The sequence below is a fragment of the Alligator mississippiensis genome, chromosome 5 (assembly GCF_030867095.1).
Source record: "Alligator mississippiensis isolate rAllMis1 chromosome 5, rAllMis1, whole genome shotgun sequence".
Lineage (NCBI taxonomy): Eukaryota > Metazoa > Chordata > Crocodylia > Alligatoridae > Alligator > Alligator mississippiensis.
The window spans coordinates 15,344,222-15,361,468 of NC_081828.1; the positions used below are offsets into that span (position 1 = coordinate 15,344,222).

At 43.6% G+C, this 17,247-nt stretch overlaps 1 protein-coding gene across 5 annotated transcripts in view; it reads right to left on the bottom strand.

Moving 5' to 3' along the window:
* The window catches only part of DOCK7 (dedicator of cytokinesis 7), a 158,738-nt gene that overhangs the window by 36,881 nt on the left and 104,610 nt on the right, over window positions 1-17,247 (bottom strand). For 3 of the 5 annotated variants that reach the window (XM_059727904.1, XM_019489130.2, XM_006274711.4), the window contains exons 23-31: window positions 17,141-17,233; window positions 15,808-15,897; window positions 14,778-14,873; window positions 14,537-14,677; window positions 14,260-14,373; window positions 13,139-13,309; window positions 11,397-11,536; window positions 1,146-1,315; window positions 115-269 (exon numbers count right to left, since the gene is read on the bottom strand). In XM_059727904.1, coding sequence (XP_059583887.1) covers window positions 115-269; window positions 1,146-1,315; window positions 11,397-11,536; window positions 13,139-13,309; window positions 14,260-14,373; window positions 14,537-14,677; window positions 14,778-14,873; window positions 15,808-15,897; window positions 17,141-17,233 — 1,170 coding nt within the window. The remainder of the gene's footprint in view (window positions 1-114; window positions 270-1,145; window positions 1,316-11,396; window positions 11,537-13,138; window positions 13,310-14,259; window positions 14,374-14,536; window positions 14,678-14,777; window positions 14,874-15,807; window positions 15,898-17,140; window positions 17,234-17,247) is intronic. The other 2 variants (XM_019489133.2, XM_019489132.2) reach the window with 1 other exon arrangement.

Sequence of the window (17,247 nt, forward strand, 5' to 3'; positions counted from 1 at the left end):
TATAGCATGCACAGATGTATGTTGACATCAGCCCCAGCTGCTCAGTGACCACCACTTAAGGGCGTGCACACATATTTTTCTGTTTATACAACCCAAGAGGGAACAGTTTTGTACCGAGGATGTAAGTAGAAAACTGCTGGGCCGAGTAAGCTGGGGGATGGTTGTCCCTGCGATGGCCATAGCCACTGTCTGACTTATCATGCTTCCACCCTCGCTTTCGTAATCGTCCACAGCAACACAGCTTGGCCTTCCTCGCTGGTTGTGAGTCTCTACCAAGAAACATGCACATCCAAGTTAATTACCACATTCCAAGGTGATTTCCCTCTCCCCTCACCTCGCTGCCTGGGAGGGGTATAGAAAAATTGTATCAGTGTGGTTCAGCAAGCAGTACAGGCTAGACAGATTCAAACAAAAAATACATGACATCAAAGCTCAATTTTCAAAAGGAACCTGGGCAACTTAAATGTTCAGGCACTTTTTGATTCAGTTACCCCAAGCCTTAGGTTGTGACTTTACCATATCATACAATTTACAAGGCCTCATTGATCAAGGAAGGGTGCTAAATCCCATGCTATTCTAAATTTAGCTCCCTTGCCCTGGTATGAAATAGTTAAAATTATTCTAAGAAACATCTTTACAGAACTTCTGAAAAAAGCAAACATGGTCAGGTAATGTTTAAAAAAGTGGAGGATTAATTTTGTTTTGGTGGTGTTGGTCCTTTAACAGTGTCACCTGTCTGTCTGAATGGATGTAAGCAGATCTTGGTGACATCTAGGGAATCCAAATAGGCATCAAAAGATTTACAAATCTAAACAAAAATACATGGGCCTACAACATTTGTGCGTAGACAAATACTGAATTCACAAAGGTAAAGGTAAGCTCATATACATAATTAGTTAACCTATTTGTGGAAAGAATGGACAACTGCAGTTTTGATACATGGAAATTCAGAGCCTATATTTTGCAGACACAGTTTAGGAATCAAATTTGAAAGTATGGCCTGAAATACTGTATCTTGAAAATTGCAACACCCTCACCTCCTATCACCAGCACCACCACCCACAGTCTGGTTGTTCACTCCAAGAGGAATGTGTTAAAAAGCTGGGAGTAACTCAACATGCCCATAAAGCACAGTTTAAAAATACCTGTAAAATCATATAGCTGAGGCACGGTTTCCATGATCACGCCAATCAGAGGTAGATAGAGCATGGCCACCCGGGCCTTTACCTGTGGGTCAGAGTACCGTGGATCCGAATCGTGACTAGACAGTAAATTGTGTACCATATTGATGACCTTCTTATGCAATCCAAACAAACTGTTAAAAGAGAGTTGGGTCACAGGGATTAGTTAATATCATTAAAGCAAACAATACTTTGTAACTAAATAGCTTTAAAAAATGCCTGGTTTTTATTTTTAACTTGACACACACATGTCATCACTCAGTATTTCTCAATCTGCTTGGTTTGGAAACTTGTCTGTATGACTTGCATGGTTCATTTTTATTTATTTTGTCATCTCTCCCCAAGCCCTCCCTCCTGAGGACACTTGATGCCTGAAAGCTTGTCTAACAGCACTCCCAACTATACAATTGGTCGACTAAAAGATATCACAAAAATCTTTTCCCCTTGTACATTTTCCTGGATGATGATAACACGATAACACAATGATAACAACAGTCCAACTCTACTAAGACTCTACAGACACCTGTACAAGTGTGATCTTGCTATCGCAAGGGAAAGAAACCTGTGGGAGGATTTCATAGATTTCATAGACATTAGGGCTGGAAGGGACCTCGGAAGATCATCGAGTCCAGCCCCCCGCCCAAAGGGCAGGACGTCAGCTGGGGTCATAGGATCCCAGCAAGATAAGCATCCAGTTTCATCTTGAAGGTGTTCAATGAAGGCACTTGAACAACCTCCGGTGGCAGGCTGTTCCAGACCTTGGGGGCTTGGACAGTAAAGAAATTCTTCCTTATGTCCAGCCTGAAACAATCTTGTAGTAGTTTGTGACCATTCGACCTCGTCATCCCTTGGGGTGCTCTGGTGAATAAACGTTCCCCCAGATACTGGTGGTCACCCCTGATAAACTTGTAGGTGGCCATCAGATCACCCCTGAGCCTGTGCTTTTCCAGGCTAAAGAGCCCCAGGGCTCTCAGCCTATCATCGTAGGGTCTGCTTCCCTGACCTCTGATCATGCGCGTGGCTCTTCTCTGGACTCTCTCAAGCTTCTCCACATCCTTTTTGAATTGTGAAGCCCAAAACTGGACGCAGTACTCCAGCTGCGGCCTCACTAAGGCTGAGTACAAGGGGAGAATGACATCCCGGGATTTGCTTGAGAAGCATCTATGGATGCAAGCCAGAGTTTTGGTCGCTTTACTAGCCGCAGCATCGCATTGCAGGCTCATGTTCATCTTGTGGTCAATGATGACCCCCAAGTCTTTCTTCCATAGTGCTAGCCAACATAGCACTGCCGAGCCTATAAGGATGCTGCGGGGTTTTTTTCCCCAAGGTGGAGAACCTTGCATTTATCGGCGTTGAACACCATCAGATTCTCGTCCGCCCACTTGCTGAGCCTGTCCAGGTCAGCCTGGATCATCCGCCTGTCTTCTGGTGTGGATGCTTTGCCCCAAAGTTTGGTGTCATCTGCGAACTTGGCCAGTCCGCTTCTGACTCCAGTGTCCACATCATTAATGAAGATGTTGAACAGTATGGGTCCAAGGACAGAGCCTTGGGAGACCCCACTGGTCACCGGACACCATGATGAGTGACTTCTATCAATTACTACCCGCTGGGTCCGACCACAGAGCCAATTTTCCAGCCAGTGGATCGTGGAGGACCCAAGGCGACAATTGGCCAGTTTCTCCAAGAAACAATCATGGGACACCAGATCGAAGGCTTTTTTGAAGTCAAGATATATGACATCAATCTCATCTCCCCTGTCCAGGTGATAGGTCACCTGGTCGTAGAAGGAAATGAGATTGGTCAAGCAAGACCTACCCGCAACAAACGCGTGCTGGCTATCCCTTAAGATGTTGGCGTCGGCCAGTCCATTAAGGATGGCCTCTTTAATAAACTTTTCTAAGATCTTCCCCGGGATAGAAGTCAGGCTGATGGGCCTATAGTTAGCCGGATCCACTTTCCTCCCTTTCTTGAAGTTAGGCACCACATTGGCCTTCTTCCAGTCTTCGGGCACTACACCAGAGAGCCAAGAGTTTTCAAAGATCCGCGCTAGAGGCTGGGCTATGATGCTCGCCAGCTCCTTGAGTACCCTGGGGTGAAGATTGTCAGGGCTGGCTGAATTGAAGGTATCCAGCTTCTCAAGATGTTCCTTCACAAAGTCAGCATTAATGGAGGGCAGGGGATCACCCTCACCCGGACTTCCCGGCCCTGTAGCAGGCATGGGCGTCCCATGGGGCTGATGAAAGACCGATGCAAAGTACCTATTTAATAGGTTGGCTTTTTCCTGGGTGTCAGTTGCCCCATCTGGTTCAGCAGGGGTCCAACGTTGCCCCTGCTTTTCCTCCAGCTCCCCACATATCTGAAAAAGGACTTTTTATTGTCCTTGATGCTCAAAGCTAGCTGGAGTTCAGTTGCAGCCTTGGCTTTCCTGGTCAGCTCCCTACAGGACCGGACCAGTGCAGAATAATCCTCCTTGGAAGTGACTCCCATCCTCCATCCTTTGTAGGCCTTTTTTTTTAGCCTCAGGAGGTCTGCTAGGTCCCTGGAGAGCCAGGGGGGCTGCTGTGCCCTCTTGCTGCCTTTCCTCCGAGATGGAATAGACTTAGTTTGTGCATTGAGGATCGCTCCCTTGAGGAGCAACCACTCTTCTTGAACTCCCCTCTCCCTGGGGTCATGGTCCCTTAGGGCCTCACTGACAAGCCTCCTGAGCTTGTCAAAGTCGGCTTTCCTGAAGTCAAGGACTTCCGTGTTGCTGACTGACTTGTCAGCTTTTCGCGGGATGGCGAAGGTGATCAGCTCGTGGTTGTGTGGATGATTGTGTGTGTGTGTGTGTGTGTGTGTGTGTGTGTGTGTGTGTGCGCGCACGCATGCACACGTGTGCACACGCACGTGAGCATGCATGTGGTGTTAGTTCATATTTAATTCTAACTCCTAACAAGCAGTTCAGGAGAAGTCTGTCTATATACAAGGTTTGAGCACGCCTAAGTCTTCAACTCAAAAAGCTTCTATCCCAGTTCTTTGGTCCTCTATTGAGTCATTCACCAATAATATAAAGATTAGCTGTTGATATCACTGTTACTTTTAACTAGCAAAATGAAAAGGAACAAGAAAAACTAAGGCAACAACATGTTCTGGCTGTCTTTACCCACCCTGAAGGCAAGATATTCTTTCATTTTGCAAGTCCACTTTTATCATGCCCACATCTTGACAAACGTGTATTTTTGTCTTTATTTGGACCTCAGGAGAATTCTGCTCTAACAGTAATTGTTGGCCTGAGTATTCAGTAACATATGTGGCCTCAGGGCAGAGGTAGAAATGGACAACCCCCCAAGAAAGCTTCTGAGGTGGAGCCTTGGGTACTCTCTAAAGCAACTGCCTGCCTCTCTAGACAATAAAATTGGTACATCATTTGATCCATTGCATTACGCAGGAAATACACACACATAGAATGCCATGCCTTTGCATAGCACAGGGAACAGGAGTTGAGCCTGAAATATTACAGTGACTCCTGAAATTCAGGTATCATCCACTCTTCAACTATAACTCAACGGTTAGTGGACCTGGTTACAAAAGGGCCAACATTTGTACATATGCCTTGGACTAAGTTCAGAAAGATTATTGGGACATATTTAGCAATGTTACACCTTTTAACCAGTGGCCCTTGCTGCAGCTCCAAAAGCAAGAGTTAAAGCTCAACTTCAGAGGTGGATGGAAAGTTTTCCCCAGGCAATCCAGCTGTAAACAAGTACCTGATCATTCAAGCTGGGGAGTCAAAGGTGGCTGGACATAAGGGCAACCACAGTTCACCCTTGTGGGCCACTGGCTATTGAAAGTGGTGGGCCTTAGCCATTCTATCACTCCCAAAGGGAACCCAAGCTCTTGGAGGATTTCAACCTCTTTTTGACCCCTTTTCAAAGCACTTTAACTATCTTGTAGAACTGATTGCATTGAACAGCATTGTAACTGGCTTCCTCACTAACTCATGCCTGTAATGTGTCACTGAGACCCATACAAGAAAGGAAACCTTTACATAGCTGGAATGGTATCAAATGTGGTTGAAGAAGTCCTTTGTTATAATTTTAAAATAACTGATTTATGTCTGGTTAGTATCATAGAAAACGAGGGTTGGAAGGGACATCAGGAGGTCAGCTAGTCCAACCCCCTGCTTGAAGTAGTACCATCACCAGCTAGATCATCCCAGTTAAGGCTTTGTCTAGCCCAGTCTCAAAAACCTCCAAAGATGGAGATTTCACAATCTCTCTGGGTAATCTCTTCCAGTTCTTTACTATCCTCCTAGTGAGAAAGTTTTTCCTAATATCTAAGCTAAACTTCCGTTGCTACAACTTGAGACCATTGCTCCTTGTTCTGTCATCTGTCACCACTGAGAACAGCCCAGCTCCATCCTCTTTGAAATTACCTTTCAGGTAGTTGAAGGCTGTTATTAAATCCCCTTTCAGTCTTCTCTTCTCCAGACTAGTTCTCTCAGCCTTTCCTCATAAGCCCAGTTCCCTCAACCTCTCCTCATAAGTCATGTACCCCAGCCCTTAAACCATTTTTGTTGCCCTCCACTGGACTCTCTCCAATTTGTCCACATCCTTTCTGTAGTGGGGGCCCAAAACTGAACACAGTACTCCAGATGTGGCCTCACCAGTGCTGAACAGAGAGGGATAATCACTTCCCTTGATCTGCTGGTAAAGTTTCTACTAATGTAGTCCAGTATGCTGTTAGCTTTCTTCACAAGGGCATGCTCTTGGCTCATATTTAGCTTATTTTCCACTATAACTCCCAAATCCTTTTTTGCAGAGCTGCTGATTAGCCAGTCGGTCCCCAGTCTATACCGGTGCATGGGATTGTTCCGTCTTAAGTGCACAACTTTGCCCTTGTCCTTATTGACCCTCATGAGATTTCTTTTGGTTCAATCCTCCAATGTGTCACAGTCTCTCTGAATTCGAGCCCTACCTCTCCAATGTATCTACTACTCCCCCTAGCTTGGTATTATCTGCAAACATGCCGGGGTGCACTCCATTCCATCTTCCAGATTGTTGATGAAAATATTGAACAAAACCAGTCCCAGGACCAACCCCTGGGGCACTCCACTTGATACCAGTTGCCAGCGAGACATCGAGTCATTGATTACTACTCTCTGACCCCAACGATTCAGCCAGGTTTCTATCCACTTTACAGTCCATTCATCCAACCCATACTTCCTAAAGCTTGCTTATAAGAACGTTGTCGGAAACCCTATGAAAAGTCTTGCGTAAGTCAAGGTATATCATATCCACTGCTCTTCCTGCATCCACAGCGCCAGTCATGTAATCATGGAAGGCAATCAGATTGGTCAGGCACGACCTGCCTTTGGTGAATCCAAGCTGACTGTTCTGAATCACCTTCTCTTCCTCTGAGTGCTTAGAAATGGATTCCTTGAGGATCTGCTCCATGATTTTTCCAGGGTCTGAGGTGAAGCTGCCTGTAGTTCCCCAGATCTTCCTTCTTTCCTTTCTTAAAGATGGGCACTATATTTGCCCATTTCCAATCATCCAGGACCTCTCCCAATCACCACAAGTTTTCAAAGATAATGGCCAGTGCTCTGCCATCACATCAGCCAATTCCCTCAGCACCAGCAAGCGCATCGTGTCCAGCCCTATGGATCTGTACGTACTCAGCTTTTCTAAATAGTTCTAAATAGTTACCTAACCTGTTATTTTGCCTCTGTTGGCTCCCCAAACTGTGCTGCCAGGTGCAGCAGTCTGGAAGCTGACCTTGCCTGTGAAGACTGAAGTAAACAAGGCATTGGGTACTTCAGCCTCTTCCCCATCAGCTGTCACTACGTTGCCTCGCCCATTTAGTAAGAGACTCACACTTCCCCTGATTTTGTTTCTGTTGCTGACATACTTATAGAGGCCTTTCTTGTTACCCTTCACTTCCCTTGCTAGCTGCAACTCCAATTGCATTAGCAGCAGGTAGTTAGCAGGTAAAGGAAAAAACCGGTATGGAGGTCACAACACTGCCCAGATGATATAACCCAATGAAACAAATTTCAGTGCAATTTTAACCTTGAGTGTTTTCCCCCACTCTTTTCTATATTTACTACAAAAGTGGAGAAGGTAGTACTTCTGGGCTGTATCAAGAGCAAATAAGTTTTGTGTGTCCTGCATTAAACAGACCTTTTTTCCCACATTGCTGTCTTTGCTGTTTCACCCCTAGTCACCCCTCTGCAGTGCTGCACAGTTCTATAGTGTGCTTTTCACAAAAGGGACAAGCCTCCCAAACACTAAGGGCTGGATGGATATCTCTTCACTTGTGTTTTTGCTCCACAATGCTGCATAAGCCAATGGGGCTACTCAGATTCTACCATGGCTTTTAAGAGATAAGTAGCATCACTGTGACACTTGAGAAGCAAGTTACCCTGGTTTTATTCCCCCAAGACCTGCTTTTGATTTAATTTTTGGTTGGTTTTGATTTATTCTTTGTCATCTCTCCCTAAACCCTCCCTCCAATCCACTGGTTTGTTTCACCCATCTGTGAAGTCTCGTTTTTTGGATCATAAATGTTTTGGAGGAATGCTAGTTCATTACTGTATGTTGTATAGTACTGTACACAGCATAGAGATGCCAACCTTACTGTGTCCTGTAAATATTAACAGTAACAATACACTTCCAAGGTCTTTTCTACAACTGAATTGACATTATTTAATGAAAATGGGAGTACAAAACTGGGTGTGCATCCTGAGCCACTGAATCGAGTCCCATAGGTCTGCAGGAAACCATTCGTCCAAATGGGTCCACAATAACATCTACCCTGAGCCCTTCTGCATGGCCACAAAACATCCAGTATGTTCCCAGTCATTGCCATGTCTCTTCTGCTCTCATCCTGAGATGCACTATAGGCTGTGATACAATGCACCCCAAGATGAGAACAGAAGAGACACAGTAATGGCTGGGAACACATTTAAGAACAAATGTAGGATGTACCAGATTGGATGTGGTTGCTGAAATAGAGCCGTGAGCACAGGCTTGTCCCTGCACTGATAAGCTGCTCCTGGGTGCTGTGAATTGGCGTACACTGCCAAGAGAGCTATGCTAATTTATATGACCTGAAGATCTGGCCCCTTGAGGTAGACTGATTTTCTCCTCACTGGGTGCATTTACATGAGATGTTGTGTCACTGTAGCAAGGAGCTAGGGCGACATAGCTCATCACTACAGCAATGTAGCGCTGGTGGGTATTAACCGTGACACCGTCACTACTGTTCAGTACCAATGAGCATTTCTTATAAAGAGCCACACTGATTTCCACACTGGTTTCCCATTCCAGTTGCAGCCACTTTGGCTGATTCCAGAGACTTGCTACTTGGATGAGAGTCTCATATGTACATTGCTAGAAAGCAGCCAGCTCACGTGGATTGACTGTGGAAAGCTTCAATAGCTAATCCCAAATTAATTAAATAAATCCTTTTGCAAGGAAGCAGGGATGTTATTGGACCATGCAGGCCCCCAAAAGGAAGATCATGTTCATACATCTGTTTCTAGGGCCACTGGCAAATGTGCAGTTAAAGGCACAATGGGATCTGATTTATGATTCCCACAATTGTATTTCCTGCCATGCTACACATGCTAGGCAGGAGGTGTGATTGTAGGATCAAGATGCCATGATGTCTTATTGCTGGAGCAGAGGGAGCCTGGGACCCTGATCATGGTTTCCCCCTGCACCAGTAAGTAGCAAGCTCCTACGGCTGGGACCTATCAACTGATCCGGGCAGCTCCAGGGGTGTATCATCAGCTGGTTGCCCCAGCCTGACCCCACTTTCAATTAATGGTGTGACTGGAACCAGCCCCAAAGTTGCTGCACATATTTTGGGTAATAACTTTGTCGCTTATTCCTCGTTTTATCACACCATTCAGTGCATTCATGTGTGGCCAGGTAATTATGATTAAATGTCAACTGGTTAATCATGTCTTAAGTGTAACATGTGCTAAGGGCCTCTAGGATGCAAACATAATCAGCAAAGGATACATATCTATTTTGAACCCTCCCATTACCTAGGTGGTGTTCTTCTTAGACCTTTCAAACACATACAATTTTTTGCCAGTTGACTTTCCACACAGCCAAAAGCTACATGAGACTGTGTGGGTGTTTGCACTAGAAAAGCTCCTGAATGATGCTCCTGGAAACCAACCCAGGTATTATCTGCAGTGCCATGTCAGGGTGCATGTTACAACACTGCTCAAATACACCCAAGTGAACTGAAGTAGGTATTTGAAGCAGCATTAAAAATATACACCGAATTAAAAAAGATGGCAAGACCAAGCCAGCATAAAAAACCTCCCAGTGGAAAACAAAGTAGAAAGGATTTTTTACCATTTCATGTGGATATATTCCCTCCTCTTGTATGGTGTAAAGTGCGAGTGAGGTATGTTGCACACAGGTATATAGAACTGGTGTTTGGAAGGGCCCCAGTGAGGGGGAAAGTCATCTTTACACTTTTTTGCCATCTTTCAATATCCCCTCTACCTAAGCAGTCATCAGAAAGGTAAGCATGGAAACATTCATTCTAAATAATACAAATTGCTTTCCATGACATGATAGAGGAAGAAGGAAGCAACAGCAGCACAGCCACAGAAGGAAAGAGCTGAGACTGAGTCATCCATACACCTATGGACAACAGCAACAGAATATATGTTATGAATTACTGAAGAGAGATCAAAACCCCCTATGGAAATGTAGGGAACACTGCTCAAAGGACAGTCCCAAGGACTGTACCTGAAATGACATTAAGAAACTGTGAACTAAGACCAGCAGAGAAGCCACTGGATACAGTCAAACTGGCCTGAAAAGTTCTTTCATGGGGCAGAGCAGCTGGACAAAAGCAGGGGATAGTGGTTAGGTGCATGGATCATGCTTACTGCTGAGAACACTGAAGGCCCTGTATCCTTGGGTGGAAGAGAGAGCGCAGGTGCTAAGCTACATAGAAATAGTACAAGGAGAACAAGACCAGCCTCAGTTACAGAAAGAAACCGATTTCTGCTTAATAGGTTGGACACAGTTATATCTTAGCTTAGATTTCTGCAGGTGTTGTGAATGGGTGTAGTTCTGCTGTGGTTTTTAACACCTACTTCAAAGTAAAGATTCATTCTCGTTTCTAAAGCAGACATTCTAGGAGGAAATATCCTCAGCCTATGCTGTCACCTCCTCTTTCAGCAGACTGACCCATGAACCTGATATCTCTGGGTGAAGGGGGACCAATATCTGTTCATCTGAGTCGATGTTGCTAACACTGTAATGTATACCTCAGCTAGGAAAGAACACAGCAGAACTTCAGACTATGGATGACTTATGTAAGTCCTCTCCTATTCCAAGCATTTTCACATGGTAAATATGGTCCTAAGTGATGAAAGCAGTGGAGTGGGCATCAGGATTACTACACAGTATTTCCAGCTCTGCCAATTATTTGTTGCATAAGTTTGGCAAAGCCACTTAAAAGCTCTATTTCATGACTTTACTTATCTTTTAACTATATAAGTCCATTTACAAGGGAACTGCAAGGCTTGGATGGCTGGCTGGCTGGAGCCCACTAGGCTAGCTTGGTGAAAGCACATGAGTTTCTCAGCCAATGTCACACAAGGGAATGATGTGGCCAGCATTACACCTGCCTGTCTTTGACTCTCTGGGCTGTATTACCAGGCACCCATTTAGAGCTGGGTCGACTGGAGAGAAGATTTGGCAGGAAGCCAGAATAGGTCTTAAACTCATGTCTCCAGAGCTGTGGTATGATACCGTAACTACTCTGGCAACACATCTCTCCCCAGCAAAGCTGAATGTATGTAACAGGAAGATCCTCATATAACATGCTACCAACCCAAACCCAGCGTTATCAGATATTTTCTTTTGAGAATTACTTTCTTGCTACTGCTGTGAGAAGCTACATGCCTCCACTGCTCAAGAACAGGGTATGTAGTCAACTGAGAAGCACTGTTGAAGGGTTCCAATGGATATCTCATCTTCCACTTCTCAGTTAAGAAAAAGTGATTTTAATTATGCATGGAAAATCACAGGGTAAAGAGGGAGAAATGTGGGGTAGGGGTAGGAAAGAAAGAAGAAGATTCTCAGGTTTCTTTGACTATTTCTTCACAGTGAACAGTTCAGCCAACTCTGACTGCAGCCTGGATCCATCTTTTGCTTAGAATTATAGTAACCTCTTGGGAAAAAGTTAAAAACTCACCCATCAGCATCAGGATCCAAAATGACAGCCAACTCTGTTAACACAAGGCCTGCCAAGTAATGCTGCTGGCGGAAAGGCACAGACAGTTCAAACATATTTGCAATCTTCTGATCTTGGACATTTGTAGAGAATCCAGAACTCTATCAAAAAAATTCAAGCTTTAGAACCTGTATAATGAGGCCACAGAAAGTTACAGCTTATGAAATACAGTAGCACCACTGTCCAGAAGTCAAGGTGATCTCCTGCAAACACCTGTTCCCTCTTTTTTTTTTTAAATCCAGACAGGTCCACTTACAGTATATGCGACTTCATTAACTCAATCAATTAAGAGCAGATATATTTCCGGGGGGGGGGTTCTGCCTCTTAGAACTAGTTAACATAGGGCATATCTACATGTGCAATTAATGTGCACAAATACACTCTGGAGCTTATTGCTCCAGAGCTTTTTGCTCCCAGGTGTGCTGTTTGAACATGTGGGGGGGTCAGCCTGTTAGCCTGGGTTGGCTGCTCTGACAGGGCCCATGTGCTGTGGAGAGGCTGGCTGAAGCACAAGGCTGCTTCAGCATGGGGGCTGCCTGCTGGCTAGCCCCTCACTGAAACACTCTGTGCTCCAGCCCGCCACAGCAACGTCTACATATGCTCTGCTGTGCATGAAAAAACTCCACAGCCCAGCAGTACTTGTATTTAACTAGTATGTATCTTAAATGGAAGGAAAGAAGAAATAAGTCCAACAAGTACTGTATTTAACAAGTACTACCCTGCTGCAGAATTTATTAGTTTCATGCACCCTAATAGGGATGCACATGCAGATGCCAAGACATTTACTGCACAGTTAATTAGTCAACTGTGCAGTAAACATCTCGTGTAGACATACCCACTGGGACTCTTAGGAAAATAAATTTTAGAGCAAATAAGTTAAACTGCATTAAATTTTGGCATGGATAGTCTCACTGAGAATTAAAATGGCCTGAACTCAGTATCAGCTTACATCTCTTTGGAGCTAACCAATCCACTTTAAAGTTAGACCTTCAGTTAACTGAGATTATTTTTCCCATGTAAATGAACCTTAGCTAAGTGCAAGCAATACATATGAAAACACCTTTCTAATGAGCAAAAGTAGAGCAAAAGGAGTGCTACCGAACAAAGCAAGTAGCTTATGTAGTAAAGTCTCATTTCCTGTTTTCCTCATTTCTCTGTATTCCTGTTGCACAGGGTGGGCCAAGAAATTAATATGTGGATCGCAGAAGACTGTCAGAAAACTAAATAAAAAACTCTTCTTTGTCTGAAGGCAAAAGGAATGCTTTCACATCACTGTTAAAATTTAGGGTTTCAGAAACATGCTTTAAGCATTCATGTGTTTTGGGATGGGGGTGATCTCTGAGGATCCAATCCTATGAGTCACTGTTATACTTCTAATGTGGATTTTTATATAATAGTGACAAAGGTACTGCACTCAGTTCCTCCAAGACATTCCTACACCTCCTGCCCGACTCTGGGACTAAGACACAAGTCCCTCCCCCATGCAACCCCCCTCCCCTGGCACATTTTGGGCAATGGAAGCCAGAATGACTCCCATTTGTGCTCTTAGGGGTCTTGTCTTTCTTGGTGTAAGAATAACTTTGAAATAAGGGATCAAACAGCTGTTAACAAGAAAGGAATCTAAAATAGGCGCGTGTGGAAGAACCTGCTCTCAGATTTACTCCTATGGTCAACACTCATTTTGCATATTTCACTTGGTCTACCTGAGAAGTTGCTGAAGACACTGATGGTGATGGAGAAGCAGGTGGGGTAAGTAAGCTGCAGGGTAAGTTCAGGGTAACGTAGTGCTCATGGCTGCAGATAATGCGGAGGAAGTCCAGCCTCAAGGACGCCAGGTTACTTGGATTTGGTAAGGAATAAAGCTTTGAAGATACCTTGCAGGTATAACACAAGAGTATAGTTACGGAGCAGGAACAACCAGATTAAAGCACACTGCTTTTTCTGTCAATGAATAACACTAACATCCACACCACTGCAGTTTTGGCATGAGGGAGCAGTACATTTCCCATACAAGGCAGACATCAGTATTTATATCAGTACAAGGTATCCCAACTTTATACAAGCTCACTGCTACATGTCAGGTACTGCACACATGATAGTCATCTCGTAATGAGTTCAGCAGGGAGTTTCACAAGGACAGTGTGTTGTCCAAAGGGGTAGCAGGTCAAGCGCTCAGGTTAACAAATCATACACTAGGCTCCAGATCCAAAGACCCCTGGAGCCCCACAGATTTTGGTAATATGGTTCAAGCCTGTGATGAGGTGTATCAGACCTCCATTCAGCAGACACCAAGGGGCTGATGGGACAGAACAATTTCCTTCCCAGCTGCAGCTAAGTCCAACACCTGATTAACAACAGCTGGGTAACAGGCTGCAACTGTAGGCTAGGTGGGGCAGCTGCAGGAGATATGGGGAGATTACCTCTAGGCAGCTCTTCAGCAATAATTTCCTGAGTTGGTAGAAAGGGTGAGGGTATCTGAGCTAGCCCCTGAGCACCGTCAGAAAGCCATTTCTAATCCCTTCTGCATTTACTTCAGCAGTGATGAATGTGAGGTGTGATTCATTTCTAGCACTGTCACTCCACAGACTTCAGTGGACTGAGCCAGTGCATAGTGTATACAGTACACAGATTTACACAGTGCAACTAAGAGGGGAATCAGAGATGAAGGAATACAAGTTGAACAGTGACAGATAAACCTACATTTTCTACAGAGACACAAGGATAGTGGAACACTGTGCTCCTGCCTTATAGCCTAAGTCCTAAGCAAGGTAAAGCAGTGAGCCACACCCTGGTACTCAGCCAGGTCCTACGTTTGCCTGTTTACCTGTTTGTAGTGGGCCTTAACAAGGCTAAACACAAACCCTCTGTCCATGATGGACAGCAGATCATTGAGGAAAAATGCAAGACTGGTGTTGAGCCTTTCAACCATTTCAGTATCCTAAATGGGAGGAAAGAAGAAAGAATGCAAGGAAGAAAGCATTGTTATATTGGATAACACAGTTGTTTCAAATACACATCCCAAACTCTGCACCCACAGAGAACAAGCTGTAGGGCAGGTGCCTAAGATTGGACCAGGGTGAGGTTTAATTGCTTGCCATTACCTTCTGAAACCGCGAAACTATATCACTGGCAATAGTGCTGACCAGAGCAGCTATGTCATCCATGAAACGCTCCGGAAAGCGATTCTTCCTTGGTGCATCCAGTTTGTCAGCAAAATACAAATGATGCACCATGCTCTTCACCTATAGGAAACATATATCATTTGTGGAAAACATGACACTACAAACTGTGGGCTTTTTAGGTTTTAAAACCATGGATTGAAGCTGTAGGCAATTAGCTCACCATAAGCTCGAAGAAGAACCATGCCTGCTGCAGAGCGGCCTCCCGAACACTCCCACTGCAAACGACCCACTGCAAGGCCAGTTCTTCGTGAAAAAGCTAAGCAGATGCAAATCCAAAGTTAGCACAAGTCCCCAGATTTGCTTGCCACACAACGTGAAGAATGGAAGCACGTGAAAAATATGATGAACAGTGAGGCTAAGCAAAATAATAAATGAGAACACAAAAGCAGTAATGATATCCCTTAAAGAACCTCCCCCAGAATAATAATGTAGGACAATGCTGTGATGTGTGAAGTGAGTACATTTCACGTCATCTTGGTCTGAATTTAGATTGTAAATGTGAAAAAATTTTCCTATCCCCCTCAAGAAAAATGTTTGGTGCTCAAATTAGTTTAAAAATCTACCTTTCTGCCTCATCTGATTCTTGCAGGAAACAGGAGCAAAAAAGTGGACACAGAGTGATTTGTACAAAGGTTTTTATTTCCTTTGAGAAAGGACTTTAGCAAAGCTATACAACAGGGAGGGGGGAAGCCATATGGGCTAATAACTAGCTTCTTGAATTATTCTCCTCTTCGAAGATCAATACAGGCTAGCAGCAGATGTTGGTAGTGATTTTATTATTCAAAAGGTCCATATATTTTGTGTCACTGACAGTAGCTAACAGATAGATTCTTGCCTCCTTTAAATGTGATAATCCAAAGTGACTCCAAAGAAGTCCATGGAGTCACTTAGGACCTAGTGCTCAGAGAACGGTCAGAATCTGGCTTCGCAGATTTTGTGAACACATTTAATTCGCCACATAAAAATAAATTATTTACATCATCAGAGAGCAGTATTTTAATAGTGCTTTAAGCCTTCAATAATCTGGCTCTAAACAAAATGGGCATGGGCATATTCCAAGATGCCCAGCAAAAGCTGCTCCCAGTGACCTCTGAAAAATCAGGCCATAAATAAAAGATAGACTGAATCATATTTTCATAATCACTTGATCTCCCTGCCCCACCGTATCATTTGTCTCCACTGAAATCTACCTTTTTGGTTGGTAATCGTCCTGTTAATGTTTGTAAGAAACTTGACGTCTCTGTGTGCGAAGACATGCGATTACAACTTCGATCCGTAGCCTACGGAGTGAGATGAATGAAGGATGACAGCACATTAAAGTTTGCTGTGGATGGTTTTTGCAGCTCAAGGACAGTGTGCATTTACAAAATTCTGTTCAACAGTAGGTTTTATGGGGTTTTACACCATCACGCTCTCTTTTTTTTACCCTCTCAAATTCTTAAGTCATATGTAGATCTGGTTTCAACAGTGACAATAAAAAAAATCTGGATTTTTTTTTTTTTTAAGATGTATAGTTTCTTTAAATAAATGCATGTTTTTATGCACAAAGACATTTAATACTGCAAAGCATGAAACTTTTCCATAGTTAAATTCTGTCAACGTGCATGTGTCAGGAAAGTAATACTATCAAACATTTTAGTGCCATACCTCTCAATCTACCACAGTCTAGTGGCCCACAAGAACCCTATCAGTGTAAGGAATGGGAAAAATGACATGAAATTATTTTTTTTTAGCACACACAATGGTATCCATAAGCTCAATTTCAGGATTCAACACTTCTGATGGAAATAATTTGCCTCTATGTAATTGAGTTTATATCAAATCTTTGTGAGAGTGAGGTTAATTTGACTTTAAAGGGAGAGGAAGTTGAGAGGTACGTTCAAAGCAACCATGCAGTGTCAAGCAGCAGGCAGCTATGGGTAAATAAGTGAAATCTATCTCATTTAAGCCACTACAAATTTCATACTTTGCAACAAAGAACAGGTACAACTTCATCTTATGAGACAATTCATTTACATAATAGGAAGGATGGGTTCCAACTTTTGTATGTATAGCAATTTTGGTTTAATGACATTTCAGCCCAACCTTCACATTAAAAAGAAAGAACTGCTCGACTATGAATACTAAATGATATGGAAATGGTAAAATGGTTTGCAACATTAAAACCAAAAGCAAACATGGACAACTATGATACAGCATGGAACTTTGACTAATGTTTGCTTTAGAAATGTGGTCCACCCAAAGGAGGAACTAACATTAAAAAAAGGAAAGCAATTGTAGTATCTTAATGTCACAGACCAGCAGCCACTTACACAAAAGGAGGGGAACACGCTATGAATGTATTTTGTGGTTTCATGCAGTGTGGTGGAAACAAAAAAGTGCTGATTTAAAAAAATAAAAATTGCTAGCTTTTCAAAGATTCAAAAAGCAAGCCACCAAAACCAAGGTTTACACTTAAAAAGGGAAAGATGTTCAACAGGGAAATATCAGCCAAAAAAAAAAAACCTCTAACGTAGACACCACCTGTGTTGACTCTGCACTTGGACTGGGGTTGGATCCCCATGGGGCAGCTTTGGGACCACCAGTGTTTACCCAGGAATTGGAGCGGTCTAAACCCTGGGCATATAATA